The sequence below is a fragment of the Squalius cephalus genome (genome assembly GCF_949319135.1).
Source record: "Squalius cephalus genome assembly, chromosome: 17".
NCBI lineage: Eukaryota > Metazoa > Chordata > Actinopteri > Cypriniformes > Leuciscidae > Squalius > Squalius cephalus.
This window is the reverse complement of record NC_137138.1, coordinates 28,162,256-28,177,102: the sequence shown is the minus strand read 5'-3', so window position 1 is coordinate 28,177,102 and position 14,847 is coordinate 28,162,256. Positions and strand designations below refer to the sequence as shown.

Genomic DNA, 14,847 nt, shown 5'->3' with positions numbered 1-14,847 from the left:
GGATTTCGTGTGGTTTATGTGACTCTCACGCCACATAAAACAAATGTCAAACGTTGTTATTGGAAACATACTGAAAGTTGTTGCAGAAACAAGGCTGTGTTGTTCCAAAGTGCCGGACGAGCAGAAAATGACAATATAACGGAGACATGTTTGTAAACCGACGGAGACGACAGCACGGAATAAAGCCGCTCATACCAGCCTCCTACAGTTCTGCCGTTCTGTCTAACCCTACTGACACAGTAAACCAGCGAGGCAGCTAAATTTAAATAATTTTTGCGGTTGCGGTTGTTGTATTTGCCGTATTCCTACCAACATACGTCATTGCTATAGAAACCAATGCCAATATTCCGGAAAACAAAAAAGCTGCATGGACACAAATCGGATCTGAACAGTTGCGATACACAGTGTGGACGTCAATAATTTTAGATGAAATTCCAATCAGATACACAAATAATCAGATTTGGACTGACAGTGTGAACGTAGCCTTGGCTGCTGCCCTCAAATGTTAGTCTGGAGCCCTGTGAACTTAAAATAAAAACTCATTGTAATTTAAGTTAAGTCTATTTATTATCAAGGCATTTGTCAGTCAAGTCAAGTTAATTTATATAGCACTTTTTACAATACATTGTTTTGTAGCAGCTTTACAGTGATAACAGGAAAATAATGCAACAAAGTTTGTTTCTGTTGTTCAGCAGATCTAGAAGAAAATAACGTCATTGTCTAGCTTAAAGCTGGGGTAGGTAGGAATGGTCTAAAAAACTTATTTTTCAAATTTGTTTAAACTTTATGTATATCAATACATAATTAAAATGTAAGTACTCTGAAAAAGAAAGTATAAAAATCGAGTGTATGTAGACCTCTAACGACTGTTTTAAAGACAGCTCATTATTTCCATTCAGTCCACCCCCTCCCGTTCTGGGCTCCTTCCAAAGCCACGCCCCCAAAACACATGAACGCGCGACTCCGACCGCTGAGCTGGGGTGGGTTTCCCGAAAGCATCGTTGGCCAACTATGGTCGCAAGTTCCGTCGTTACCAATAGAGTTCAATGGACATTGCGATGAACATGCGACCATAGTTGGCCAACGATGCTTTCGGGAAACGCACCCCAGGATGGCTGGAAAACGCATTATTTACCTGAGACGAGCGGAGAGGAAGGAGCGCAGTGCATGTAGTGACATCATGTCAGAATCACATGTAATAAAAAAAAAAAAATCGAACTTTATCATTATGAATATAAACAAATAAGATGTATTTTAGTAGCCTACTCACTATCAAGCTAGCATATCGATATTGGTAAAGTTTAAAATATATATTTTTTGATTCGCTAACGAGTTATAACTATAAGGCAAAGCTAAAAACAGGTTGCATTGATACACGTTTTTCCATTTCCATTAGTTGCACTGTGATGAAGATGAATTTCGTGTAAGATTCATAACATATAATGTTAGGCCTACTAACTGTTAGCTGTTAAACATGTATTTTGTCACCGATGACGGCGGATAAACAGTTATGGCACATTCACTGGTAGGGACGAAATGCTTTACATTGACTGGCCTGCCCATACTTTGACTACAAACTTGGTCCTCAAATCATTACGTATTATGCAATACATGTAATGTAACTTTATAACGTTGCACTCTTTCTATGAGTTATAAATAGCTAGTAAGATAATATAACGGTAACTAACGTTGCAGTAGGCTATGTAAATAATTATTCTAGCGATATGTAATGCTAAATAAGGTTTGCTAGTACATTATTTCAGCAACATGACAAGCCAGTGAATTAGCAGGTTTCAATTGTTGCTTTGCACAGTGCGTGACATTTTATCTGTATGTTATGCGGCTAGAGTTTTAACACTGAGTCAATGGGCTCCGACGGGCTTGTTTATCGTCATCGGTCTATTTCCGTTTACCTGTCTTTGTTGTATGAGCAGGTTCCACTCGAGAAATTGGCAGTTTTGGTTGTTTGTCCGCCATTAGCACAGCTGCTCGGCACACCGGCAATCTTGATTTTGAATGACGGTATGCGCTGTGCAAGAGAGGGGTGTGATCAGCGCGTACGCGAACTTGATTGACACTGCTAAGACACTCCTCCTGGCTCTGATTGGTTGTTTCTGACCGGGAGCGGTGTATTTCTGCAAATGGCAATAGGACCACTGGGAGGAGCCAGAGGAGCTTGATTTTATCACAGATTATCTGTCTCATATTCTACTGTCAGGACATAATGACAGTTTTAACAAATATGTAAAAAAATTAATTTTTACAAAAGTTACCTACCCCAGCTTTAAGTAAATTCAGTGATGGTTCATTTTTGTTGTAAAAAAATTATTAATTTAGTTTATTTATATACACTCACTTAAAGGATTATTAGGAACACCATAGTAATACTGTGTTTGACCCCCTTTCGCCTTCAGAACTGCCTTAATTCTACGTGGCATTGATTCAACAAGGTGCTGAAAGCATTCTTTAGAAATGTTGGCCCATATTGATAGGATAGCATCTTGCAGTTGATGGAGATTTGTGGGATGCACATCCAGGGCACGAAGCTCCCATTCCACCACATCCCAAAGATGCTCTATTGGGTTGAGATCTGGTGACTGAGGGGGCCATTTTAGTTCAGTGAACTCATTGTCATGTTCAAGAAACCAATTTGAAATGATTCGAGCTTTGTGACATGGTGCATTATCCTGCTGGAAGTAGCCATCAGAAGATGGGTACATGGTGGTCATAAAGGGATGGACATGGTCAGAAACAATGCTCAGGTAGGCCGTGGCATTTAAACGATGCCCAATTGGCACTAAGGGGCCTAAAGTGTGCCAAGAAAACATCCCCCACACCATTACACCACCACCACCAGCCTGCACAGTGGTAACAAGGCATGATGGATCCATGTTCTCATTCTGTTTACGCCAAATTCTGACTCTACCATCTGAATGTCTCAACAGAAATCGCGACTCATCAGACCAGGCAACATTTTTCCAGTCTTCAACTGTCCAATTTTGGTGAGCTCGTGCAAATTGTAGCCTCTTTTTCCTATTTGTAGTGGAGATGAGTGGTACCCGGTGGGGTCTTCTGCTTTGATTTCAGTCAAAGTTGCTCTTCTATCAGCTTGAATCAGTCGGCCCATTCTCCTCTGACCTCTAGCATCAACAAGGCATTTTCACCCACAGGACTGCCGCATACTAGGGCTGTCGCGATAACCGCAATATTGCAGTACCGTGCTACTGACAAGCCAACCGCAGAGAAATTCAAGTAACCGCAGCAACCGCGATATTCGCGCGTTTTCTTTTTTCATAAGGCTATACCCTTCTTGTTTTGAACTTCGTGCATGTGTATTGAATGTTTAAATGTTAAATAAGTTAATAATGATAAGACGTGGCGATTATGATTTTATCATGGTGATTTGTACAGAGGCTTCGTGGATTTGCACTTGCCTAAACAGACAGTAAAGAGAGTGATCGACTGAGCGCGTGCGATTACCTGCGTCTGTCTTTGAGGTCAAGTCATATTCGTGAAAAGGTTGCCGTGTCCAAGGAAAGTTAAATATTTGTCCTGTCATCCTTTTAACGTTTAAAATAAAGGGTATTTACCATGAATGGCATCAGCGACAGCGCTGGTCAGCATCCACAGCGCGAGGAACTCGCAGTCGCGGGAAACAAAACTCAGTGAGTCACGCATTGCTGGTTAGCTGAGCCTTGAAAAGTGGAGCTCAAAGTTAAAAATAATTAACCTTGTTTCATTACTATCTTTTAATGAATCAATCAGCGTTTTTGAACGTGTTGTTGAATGAATGGTTTAATGACTCACTCAAAGACAGTCCGTTGCCGTAACAACTGCGCGCTGAGTGACAGGCTTTCAATGCGGAGAGACGCTGTTTAGTTTCGGTTTATTGGTTACTGAAAATGTACTCGTTTTTGTGCATGCTAACCACATCGTGACACTTATTTATATAGCAACAAATAAATATAAATAAATTAAAATAAATTAATAAATGCGGTAAAACCGCATATCGCGCTATTGAGCCACTCAAAATTACCGCAAGGGAAAATCCTTCACCGCGACAGCCCTACCGCATACTGGATGCTTTTCCCTTTTCACACCATTCTTTGTAAACCCTAGAAATGGTTGTGCGCGTGAAAATCCCAGTAACTGAGCAGATTGTGAAATACTCAGACCAGCCCGTCTGGCACCAACAACCATGCCACGCTGAAAATTGCTTAAATCACCTTTCTTTCCCATTCTGACATTCAGTTTGGAGTTCAGGAGATTGTCTTGACCAGGACCACACCCCTAAATGCATTGAAGCAACTGCCATGTGATTGGTTGATTAGATCATTGCATTAATGAGAAATTGAACAGGTGTTCCTAATAATCCTTTAGGTGAGTGTATATAGCCCCTCTGGAGAAAACAGTGATGTCATCGTCCAGCTCAACGCTCATATAAAAGTGTCAATGCAGGCAGATCAGTAATATTGTTGAATATTAAATGCCCCCAACTAAGCCAAAAGCCAAAGGCGACAGTGGTAAGAAACCAAAACTCCATCAGGTGACAGAATGGAGAGAAAAAAAAACCTTGGGAGGAGTAACCAGGCTCAGTCGGGGGGCAAGTTCTCCTCTGGTCAGTAAAACAGTAAAAATGCAGGAAAATGTGAATAACTGTGTTGCAGGTTGATTTGAGCTGTGCCCCTACATTTTCTGCTTGTGCTCCTAAAAAGAGGTGTTTGGTAGCTTCTCTGCTTGGCCCATATTGAATGAACTGGGCTAAGCTAAGTGCTAACAAAGTTTCGCCACAAGACAGAGCGATTTAGTGCACGCACTGAGACGAGAGAGGTATGTATCAACTCGTCTTAGTTACGGGAATAACATAGTTTAATATGAAAAAACGGTGGAGTATCCCTTTAAGAGTTAACAGTTAGATTGATTTATACAAAATCTTTTGTGGTAGTTAACCAATCATCCACACCTGCAAAGTTGGTTAATAAAACAAAAGCAATAATTAAGTAATAGTTAGTTAATTGTTTGCACAATATGAGGTACATTTAAGCATCTGAAACCTTATCAGTTTGACAATTTTGTCTTGCAAAGTGGCATGTAAAAATCTAACTTGACTTATTTTCTTATATTGAATTGTTTTATTTCATACTCCTTAACAGATACAGTTTTTATTTTACTAAGTTCTTAAAGATTTTTGTCATTTCTTGGAATATCTAAATATCCAGGTTTTTCCAGGAAAATTAATAGCTTAGTCAATTCATGTGTAAAAAAAATTAAATTCTTGACTCTGCATTGCACTTATGAAAATGTTTTGTAATAACTTTTTTTTTTTTTTACTTTTTCTACATTGTATTTTAAAATAGTACATTCTCAATAAAATATAGGTGAAAAAATTACATGAACCAGACTTCAATCTTAATGTGCCACCCAGTGCTGGACCTAGTTGCGCATTTCGGATGGGAATTTACAGCTTATACAAACAAATTAATAGATAGGTGTTCAACTGTCCTGCCGTTGTATCACAGTGAATTAACTGACCATACACAGCACAGAGGCTTTGAAACTCATGTTTCAAAAGGAAAGACAAATTCCTATGAGGCAGGCCCATTTGAATGACGGAGAGGGTAATGCATAATATTTCCAAATAAATCATTTACAACCTACAGAAGTTTGTTTTCTTTCCAACCTCTTTGCTTCATGCGAGAGATGCGGCCGAGTAAGTGATCCAACTATACTCCCAAAAAAGACCATATATATCAAAAATAGATTTTACGCTCGCATGAGGTGGTTTTTCAGACAATTCGAAATAGGAATATTTAGCAAAACTGCAATGGAAACAGTTTTTTCGCATTTACAGGTCACCTGGTGTACGTAAAAGTTGATCTCTCTTTAAAGAAGTCGCTGTTTGTTTGGACAGAAGACAAGACTTTTTTTAATTCATAAAAGACAAAAGTATCACGGGAATACTAGATTCTAAGTCAAAACCGAGGTGTCAGTTTTTTGTACCGTTACACAAAACTGACACCTCGGTTTTGACGTCACGATTAGGTGTAGAAGGGGGGAGAAAACTAAACATAAAATTGCTTTTTTTTTATAAACAGTGGTTTACTGAACAAATTGTGTCTGTCTTTAAATGAATTCAGTTATAATTAAAAGTTTAAGGATAAAAAAATATATATCTCTGCTAATGCTGTAAACTGAGCCCTTACTTGCACATTATTATAATATTAAAGCTTAACAATAGAGCCCAAACTATTAGCCTAAATTCAGTTGCTATTTATTTTTAGATATAATAATAACTCAAATAACAAATTGTATGCTAACATGTAAACTGCACATAAGGCAGTTTTTGCATTAACTTCTAAATTTAATTGTAAAATTATGTTTTTACTCCAATTAGCCTTTCGCCGAGCCCCGCCCCCCTTAGTTACTGTTGCTACATCCGACAAACAAATGGTCAAACACGACCAGCGCGACAGATTGCCATGACGGGAAGAGGTATACCCGTGCGTGTCAGTGACCTTTTTTGGAGCAATACCTCCGTGATATCCTCCAGATCGAGGCAAAAGGGGTTACAGTATGCAGTGGAGGGATATATTCAAAATATAAAAATACGCAATGAAGGAGACACGACTACTATTGAGGCTAATGCTTACCGGTCTCAAGCGAAATCTGAGAAACCCCATGACAATCGCAAAAAAAACATCTCTAATACCCACGCAATCGACAAACACACTTGCAGACGGCATCTTGGAAGTTTGTGATCAACCAACATCCGTAGGCATCGTAGACCTCTTCTTCTGTCTTGATTTTCTCCGATTTGTTGCAGACAATCGCAGTTATCTGAGCTGTTAGCTATATTTTGCTCATTTTTATTAGCAAATTTGATTTAAATTTTTTTGTTCCAGTTCAGCCCTGCTAACGTTATGTGCTTTGTTCTTGGGGAAGGGAAAAACTAACGTTAGGGTTGCCAAATGTCCCGTATTTTGGGCATTATTTATTTGTCATAATTAATAATGCATAATTTATATCTCCCTTGTCCTGTTTTTTTAACTGCAAAGCTGATCTAGCCACTGACTGATACAGCAGCAGTGTTCACGACATCTGTTATCATCCTATCAATAATAATAATATATTATATATTATGATATAATATATCATTATTTAGGGACAAATCATTGTTTGATTTACTGCTCCGAGCGGGACTATCAATGTCAGCATTTTGATTTCGGCAAATCAGTTTAGGCGAATGCAAACAACGTGATTATTGATTCCAACATCCACCCACGCAAGAAAACGTGCAACCTACCTGAGGGAATAATACGCTGATTTACTGCTCAATAAATATTTCTGATTGTTATCAATGTAGAAAACTGTTTTTGTTTTTTTTCAGGATTCTTTGATGAATAGAAAGTTTCAGAGTTTTCTGAAATAGAAAGCTTTTCTAACGTTAGAAATGTCTATACTGTAACTTTTGATCAATTGAATGCATCCTTGCCTATTACTTTTCTTAATTTCTTAAAAAATCTTACTGAACCCAAATTACTTTTACCGGTTCTTTGTGGCAAGCTTTATGCCTGCGGTCGTGCGCTTGAGCGCGGCTATATTACGTAAACGCTCATTATCCTGTAGGCTATATAGCCTATTTAAGTAATTCAATTAATATAAAGGGGCGATTTGTCCACTAATGGCTTAAATGAATAACTATAGTCGACTAGAAAATGTTTTTTGTCGGAGGCAGCCCTTATTCCACATACAGTGAGGAAAATAAGTATTTGAACACCCTTCTATTTTGCAAGTTCTCCCACTTGGAAATCATGGAGGGGTCTGAAATTGTCATCGTAGGTGCATGTCCACTGTGAGAGACATAATCTAAAAAAAAAAAATCCAGAAATCACAATATATGATTTTTTAACTATTTATTTGTATGATACAGCTGCAAATAAGTATTTGAACACCTGTCTATCAGCTAGAATTCTGACCCTCAAAGACCTGTTAGTCTGCCTTTAAAATGTCCACCTCCACTCCATTTATTATCCTAAATTAGATGCACCTGTTTGAGGTCGTTAGCTGCATAAAGACACCTGTCCACCCCATACAATCAGTAAGAATCCAACTACTAACATGGCCAAGACCAAAGAGCTGTCCAAAGACACTAGAGACAAAATTGTACACCTCCACAAGGCTGGAAAGGGCTACGGGGAAATTGCCAAGCAGCTTGGTGAAAAAAGGTCCACTGTTGGAGCAATCATTAGAAAATGGAAGAAGCTAAACATGACTGTCAATCTCCCTCGGACTGGGGCTCCATGCAAGATCTCACCTCGTGGGGTCTCAATGATCCTAAGAAAGGTGAGAAATCAGCCCAGAACTACACGGGAGGAGCTGGTCAATGACCTGAAAAGAGCTGGGACCACCGTTTCCAAGGTTACTGTTGGTAATACACTTAGACGTCATGGTTTGAAATCATGCATGGCACGGAAGGTTCCCCTGCTTAAACCAGCACATGTCAAGGCCCGTCTTAAGTTTGCCAATGACCATTTGGATGATCCAGAGGAGTCATGGGAGAAAGTCATGTGGTCAGATGAGACCAAAATAGAACTTTTTGGTCATAATTCCACTAAACGTGTTTGGAGGAAGAAGAATGAAGAGTACCATCCGAAGAACACCATCCCTACTGTGAAGCATGGGGGTGGTATCATCATGCTTTGGGGGTGTTTTTCTGCACATGGGACAGGGCGACTGCACTGTATTAAAGCTGCAGTCGGCAAGTCTGGCAGATTGGGTCGACTTAGCCAAAATTTTGAATGTTTACAACTCCCATGCCCTCCCCCACTACCAGCGAGCACCTCCCATCGTGGTCGTGCTCGTCAGTGCGTGTGTACCTGATTTTCTGTGAACGCGTCCGTCTCTTCAGCATCGATCAACACCATGGACTCGGAGGTAGGCTGCCCTGGCTAATCTACCCATAGATAGCAAATAACCGAGGAATTGGAAGCTTGTTAGTAGATTTTCTCTCCGCCATCACGCTTCGTACAATCTTCAGGCGTGTCGTGTGCATGTGATATTGTAACGTGCGCGAGCCGCGAGGGAGGGGGGATCTGTAGCGTGTGCACGAACTGTGATTGACAGTCAGATCGCACACCCCCCTGCGCTGATTGGACCCGATGATCCGGGAGCGGTGGATTTTTGCAAAACAAATAACACGCTCCAGGTGGAGTTAGAAGCTCGGGTTTTTTCTAAAACCACCTTATTTATGTTGTTCTGTCGGATTATAGTGTCGATTTCACTGAATATGATCAAAAAAATGTTGCCGACGGCAGCTTTAAGGAGAGGATGACCGGGGCCATGTATTGAGAGATTTTGGGGAACAACCTCCTTCCCTCAGTTAGAGCATTGAAGATGGGTCGAGGCTGGGTCTTCCAACATGACAATGACCCGAAGCACACAGCCAGGATAACCAAGGAGTGGCTCTGTAAGAAGCATATCAAGGTTCTGGCTAGAGCTGGGCGATTTTTTCCCCCTAAAAAAAATCTGTGATTTTTGCGATTTTTAAAAAAATCTGTGATTTTTTTTAGAAAAAACTCGATTTATGATTCGATTCGATTCGATTGGGTTTCCATGGGTTTACACGATTTGTTTGTCTGTTACGATAGTCACTGTGTCAGATTACACGATTTTGACTCCTAAAAATGACTTTCCGACCAGTCATCGCGAGCCGTCTCACACACACTCATTCACTCGCACATATACACAAGCTCACTTAGCCTACACGCACACTCACACATACACACTCACTCACATACACGCACTCTCTCTCTCTTTCACACACACACACACAGTCACAAACTCGCTCACTCACTCACTCGCAAACACACACTCTCACTCACTCTCGCTCACTCACTCGCGAACACACACTCTCACTCACTCTCGCTCACTCACTCACTCGCGAACACACACTCTCACTCACTCTCCCTCACTCATTCACTCGCGCGCCGTCGTCGTGGAGGACCGTTAAAAAATTAAACATGCTAGTCTTTTTGTCGTGATGTCGTGAAACATCGAGGGCTGCGCCGCAGGGAGCGTGCTACGGAAACCCTGAAGGAAGATTTGGCGAATGCAAAATGTATTGTACGCTATACTGAAGAGGGGGAGAAAAAAAAATAAAAAAATCGAAAAAAATCGATTTTTTGAAAATATGAATCGATTTGACCTACCAACTCAATTTTTAAATCAAATCGATTTTTTTCCCAGCCCTAGTTCTGCCGTGGCCTAGCCAGTCTCCAGACCTAAACCCAATAGAGAATCTTTGGAGGGAGCTCAAACTCCGTGTTTCTCAGCGACAGCCCAGAAACCTGACTGATCTAGAGAAGATCTGTGTGGAGGAGTGGGCCAAAATCCCTCCTGCAGTGTGTGCAAACCTGGTGAAAAACTACAGGAAACGTTTGACCTCTGTAATTGCAAACAAAGGCTACTGTACCAAATATTAACATTGATTTTCTCAGGTGTTCAAATACTTATTTGCAGCTGTATCATACAAATAAATAGTAAAAAAAATCATACATTGTGATTTCTGGATTTTTTTTTTTAGATTATGTCTCTCACAGTGGACATGCACCTACGATGACAATTTCAGACCCCTCCATGATTTCTAAGTGGGAGAACTTGCAAAATAGCAGGGTGTTCAAATACTTATTTTCCTCACTGTATTTACAAACGCCGTGGGCGGAGAATGTTTGTCAGACCTGCTCACATAGTAATGGTTGCTATGATGTGTGATTGGACAATGGCCGTTTTGGGGGAGGGGCCGGCGAAAGGTCAATTCGTTGTTGAAATAATCATTTACACACTGGCAGTCATTTTCATGACATTTTAAACATACATTAAATCATCAAGACATCACTAACAAGTTAAGTAAAATATAATGAATATGTAGGCTAATATAGTGCTTAGCAAAAGAGTTAATTTCTCTGGCGAACTAACAAATGAGGTAAATGATGTAATGCAACTTGGATTATTGTTTACAAGCTGTTTTAGTGATATCTTTCCGCCATTGAAACACTGATTGAGCGATTATATGAGATAAGTTTCAGTAAGTTGAATTGTAGCTTTCATTCACGTTTATTAGGAGGAGATAATCGCGTTTACTCGCACTGCTGCTTAATCTGAGGTGCTTATAGTTATCTGTCACGCCACATTAAAGAGCATCAAAACGGTATTTATTGTTTGAATTTCATGATAAAACGGATATAATTTGAAATGACACTGTTTATCGAAAGTAACAAAACACAGAGCTTAATGCGATTATTGGTGGTGGTTAGGCTACAACGCTGTATTCGCCTTGTACACATAAGACACACAAAAATTTGCAGGACGAATACATGTACAGTTACACCCCTAATTAGGCTACTATTTAATCAAATGCCAAAGAGGAAAGAATTTTTTGTGACAATGTAAAGTGTGGTCAACCTCAACATTGGGGCAGCAGAGGGCGGGGCGAGTTCGGTACGGTTTGAATATTGTTACACCCCCCCAAAAAAAAAAAAAAAAAAAAAAAAAAATCACTGAATACATACACACTGTACTGACTCAGTGTGCAAGCTATTGTGTCTCACAACTCTGTATTTTCAAAAAAGGAGATCATAAGTATTTCTGTGCTGGTGTTAGGGCTGGGTGATTTAAATCGTGAGATTGTTATGCGCATCTCGTCAGTAAAGCCGGTTCCTTGATTAGTAGTAAATCGCCATCACCTGCTTTCAGATGGAGCGGCATTTACTACAAAGAGATTGTAGCGATACGACTGGCGATACGTCCGCGATTTTAATGCGATATGGCTCAGCTTGTCAGTTAACTACGGCTCTTTGTAGTAAATGCCGCTCCATCTGAAAGCAGGTGAAGGCGATTTACTACTAATCAAGGAACCGGCTTTACTGACGAGATGCGCATAATCTCACGATTTAAATCGCCCAGCCCTAGCTGGTGTCACCATTAAATTTGGTCGCACCAGCATGGTGTCAAGCCACTTTGGGCTGAAAACAAATCAGAGACCCGCAAAATCCTAGTGGGACTGTTTTACAAACCTTTAAAAAGCCCAGACAATAAAGGAGACACAGCGGAGTTGAAAACTTCTTCCTGTTCTGTTGTGGGGTCAAACACATAATCATAGGTGAAAGCCTTGTCAACGCCAACAATGACCTGAAATGGGAAGGAAAAAAAAAATGATTTCATGAATCTTGAAGTACTGACATGACCTTTTGATGCAAAAGAGTGAATGAAATAGGCAAGATCTCATGATACACACCTGAGGTTCACCAGGTACAAAATTAAGACAGCACTGACATCCTTCATTTATCTCTTTGGGAACCAGAGGCCGGCATCTCAGCGCAACCCTCACAGGAATGGCTCTCTCATCCTCCTTGGTCATGCTGGAAGAGCAAATAAGGCTGAATCAAAAATGACAACCCAACTCACATATTGTCTTTCAAAGCCAGTGTGCACAGAGCAAGACCAGACCAGTTACATAGTTATTGCCATTATGTTAATACTGTGTCTAAGAATAATTAGTCTGATCAACTAAAGACACCAAGGAAAGCCTGTTGCACTACACAAGCTTAAAGTTGTCAAATTCACAATGCATTATGTGAAACATTTAGCCTAGACATTGAACAACTTTAGACAAAACAGCTGACACTCGTCACAGCTTTCCTTTGTCAGAAAAGCTCTGTAAGGCACACTGAAAAAAAGGTTCACACGGTTCAAAAAGGGTGTATAAAAAAAAAAAAAAGTGGATTTAGTGGATAACCAGAGTCCCCCAAAAGTGCACCCTGCAATTCACCTTTCAATTGCATCATGAAACTAGAAACTACAATTCTTTAGTATTGGGTTAATCCTGGTCAGCGAGGGACATAGTTGAGCACTCAGAGTTTGACATCACTAATTGCCTGCATATTAACAAAACACTACTGTAGCCTTTTGGGTTGGAGGTGCTTAAATCCTAATGTGTTCCATCAATGGCTCCTACTTATTTTTTGCAATAACATTATTAAAACCAAAGATTAAAGTTTGCATTTGAAGAAGTTAGTCAACAAAAAGCCACTTTTGTGAAACTAGTACAGCTGACAGTTAATTGCGGTCTACAGCAACATTCAATGTAAAGTTAGTTTTATATATAGTTACTTTTTCATCCAGTCTAAGTTTGTATGCAACTGACTAAAACAAGGTTTCTGCAGGTTTTATAATAGTAGATTTAAGACTTTTTAAAAGACCTTTTCAAGACCAAGTAACGAAAACATAAAGGACTAAAGAGAAGGGAACACACGTCAATATGTTCTCTTTATGTCTAGGGAGCACACAATGAGTTGCATTAGCAACACTTCAAAGTTTCAAAATACAACCTCCTACCAATCTCCATTATTTTTTAAATTTTATTATTTTAACAAAAGAAAACAAAAAGCTTAATTCCTGCTTAAACTCAAAATCAGTCTTCAAGAAAAAAACATGACTAACTTGTTAGATTATGGTTTATCCAACAGGCCTAAGTCCTGAACTAGCCTACACTTAAAGCCATTATCATGTATCTTTATACACACTTTCTACATATAAAAATACATTTGAACTAAACAACACACGAACAAAATAAGGAGCTGATAGCAACAAACCGGGATGTTTAAAATGCATGTCATTACCTTCCGCCCTGTAACGTAACGTTAGTCTGTTGTTATCGGGCTCGAAGAGTAAAACGTAGTAAACGTTCCTTTTTACACAAACTTGACAACAGTTTCAAATAAAACAAGAAAAATGGTAATCTTAATCGCCCTCACGGGATACCGTTATCTTTTGTTAAGACAGACGTCCTTAACAGTTTCTGCCATTCAAATTCGAGCACAGCGTTAGCATCTCTGAAGAAAGACCCTGCCCGCCACTTTCAAATAACCTGCTCCGCCTCTGCCGTTATTACGTAGAGGTCGATCAATTCAGCTCCGCCCATAGACTGTCGTAAAAACTGTATTGATTTTGAACGATAACAAACCTTTAAAATACAGACCTACTAAAGCCGTCAGGCAGCATAATTTGGGGTCGCTATGTCCATTTCTTTTACTGTCTATGATTATTTCAGCCTATTTTTAAAACAATCGTGTTTAACAGCGAAATTCCTGATGAAAACTACATTACCCATGATGACGCTGAGCGAGTGAGTTTGAGGAAGCTTGATGATGACGTTGATCCGCGACCATGGTGTGCTGTAGTCCGTTGATAGCCTACCGTTAGCATTTTATATCCGACGGCTTTATTTAGGCTTCAAAATGTATACATTTTGGATTAACTTGTAAAGATTATCTTGATAGACAAAACGTGTAAGGGTCACAACTCTTTGTTGAACACAGATCTTATTTTTTGCGATTTTCCAAAAGTCTATGGGGAAAATGCATTGCTTTTTGATCGAGGGAACCCATGCGCCGCTAACTTCCGGGTTGGCCTACAAAGTGACGTCATTACTTCGGCACTCTATACCAATCAATCAGAGTCGAAAAAAGCAACACGCGCCAAAGTAGCTCTTTAACTCCGCCCACTCACATCGCAATGCTTCATGGGATTGTAGTTCTTTCCTCAGTAAAGCAGTGGTCAGGGTTGAGTCATAGAGTATAAGTCTAAAAAATAAAAATATGGTTGCTTGTTAGGAAATTCTAAAAACTTTGTTCTTTACATTTATGGTCGCTGTTTGTCTTCTCACATCTAATAGCCAATCAGGGTTTGGGTAAAATACTGTTGCCCTATTTGTATTTGTAGGATATTTATTTATTTATTTGTGAATCGAACTAACTTACACTGACCACCAGGCTGCTGCATAACACCCGC

At 39.8% G+C, this 14,847-nt stretch overlaps 1 protein-coding gene across 2 annotated transcripts in view; it reads right to left on the bottom strand.

Annotated features, from left to right (window-relative positions):
- kif4 (kinesin family member 4) overlaps positions 1-13,937 on the bottom strand; it is a 154,998-nt gene extending 141,061 nt beyond the window's left edge. For both annotated transcript variants that reach the window (XM_079846990.1, XM_079846989.1), the window contains exons 1-3: positions 13,677-13,937; positions 12,293-12,416; positions 12,072-12,186 (exon numbers count right to left, since the gene is read on the bottom strand). In XM_079846990.1, coding sequence (XP_079703116.1) covers positions 12,072-12,186; positions 12,293-12,415 — 238 coding nt within the window. In that variant the 5' untranslated portion in view covers position 12,416; positions 13,677-13,937. The remainder of the gene's footprint in view (positions 1-12,071; positions 12,187-12,292; positions 12,417-13,676) is intronic.
- Positions 13,938-14,847: the final 910 nt, after the last annotated feature.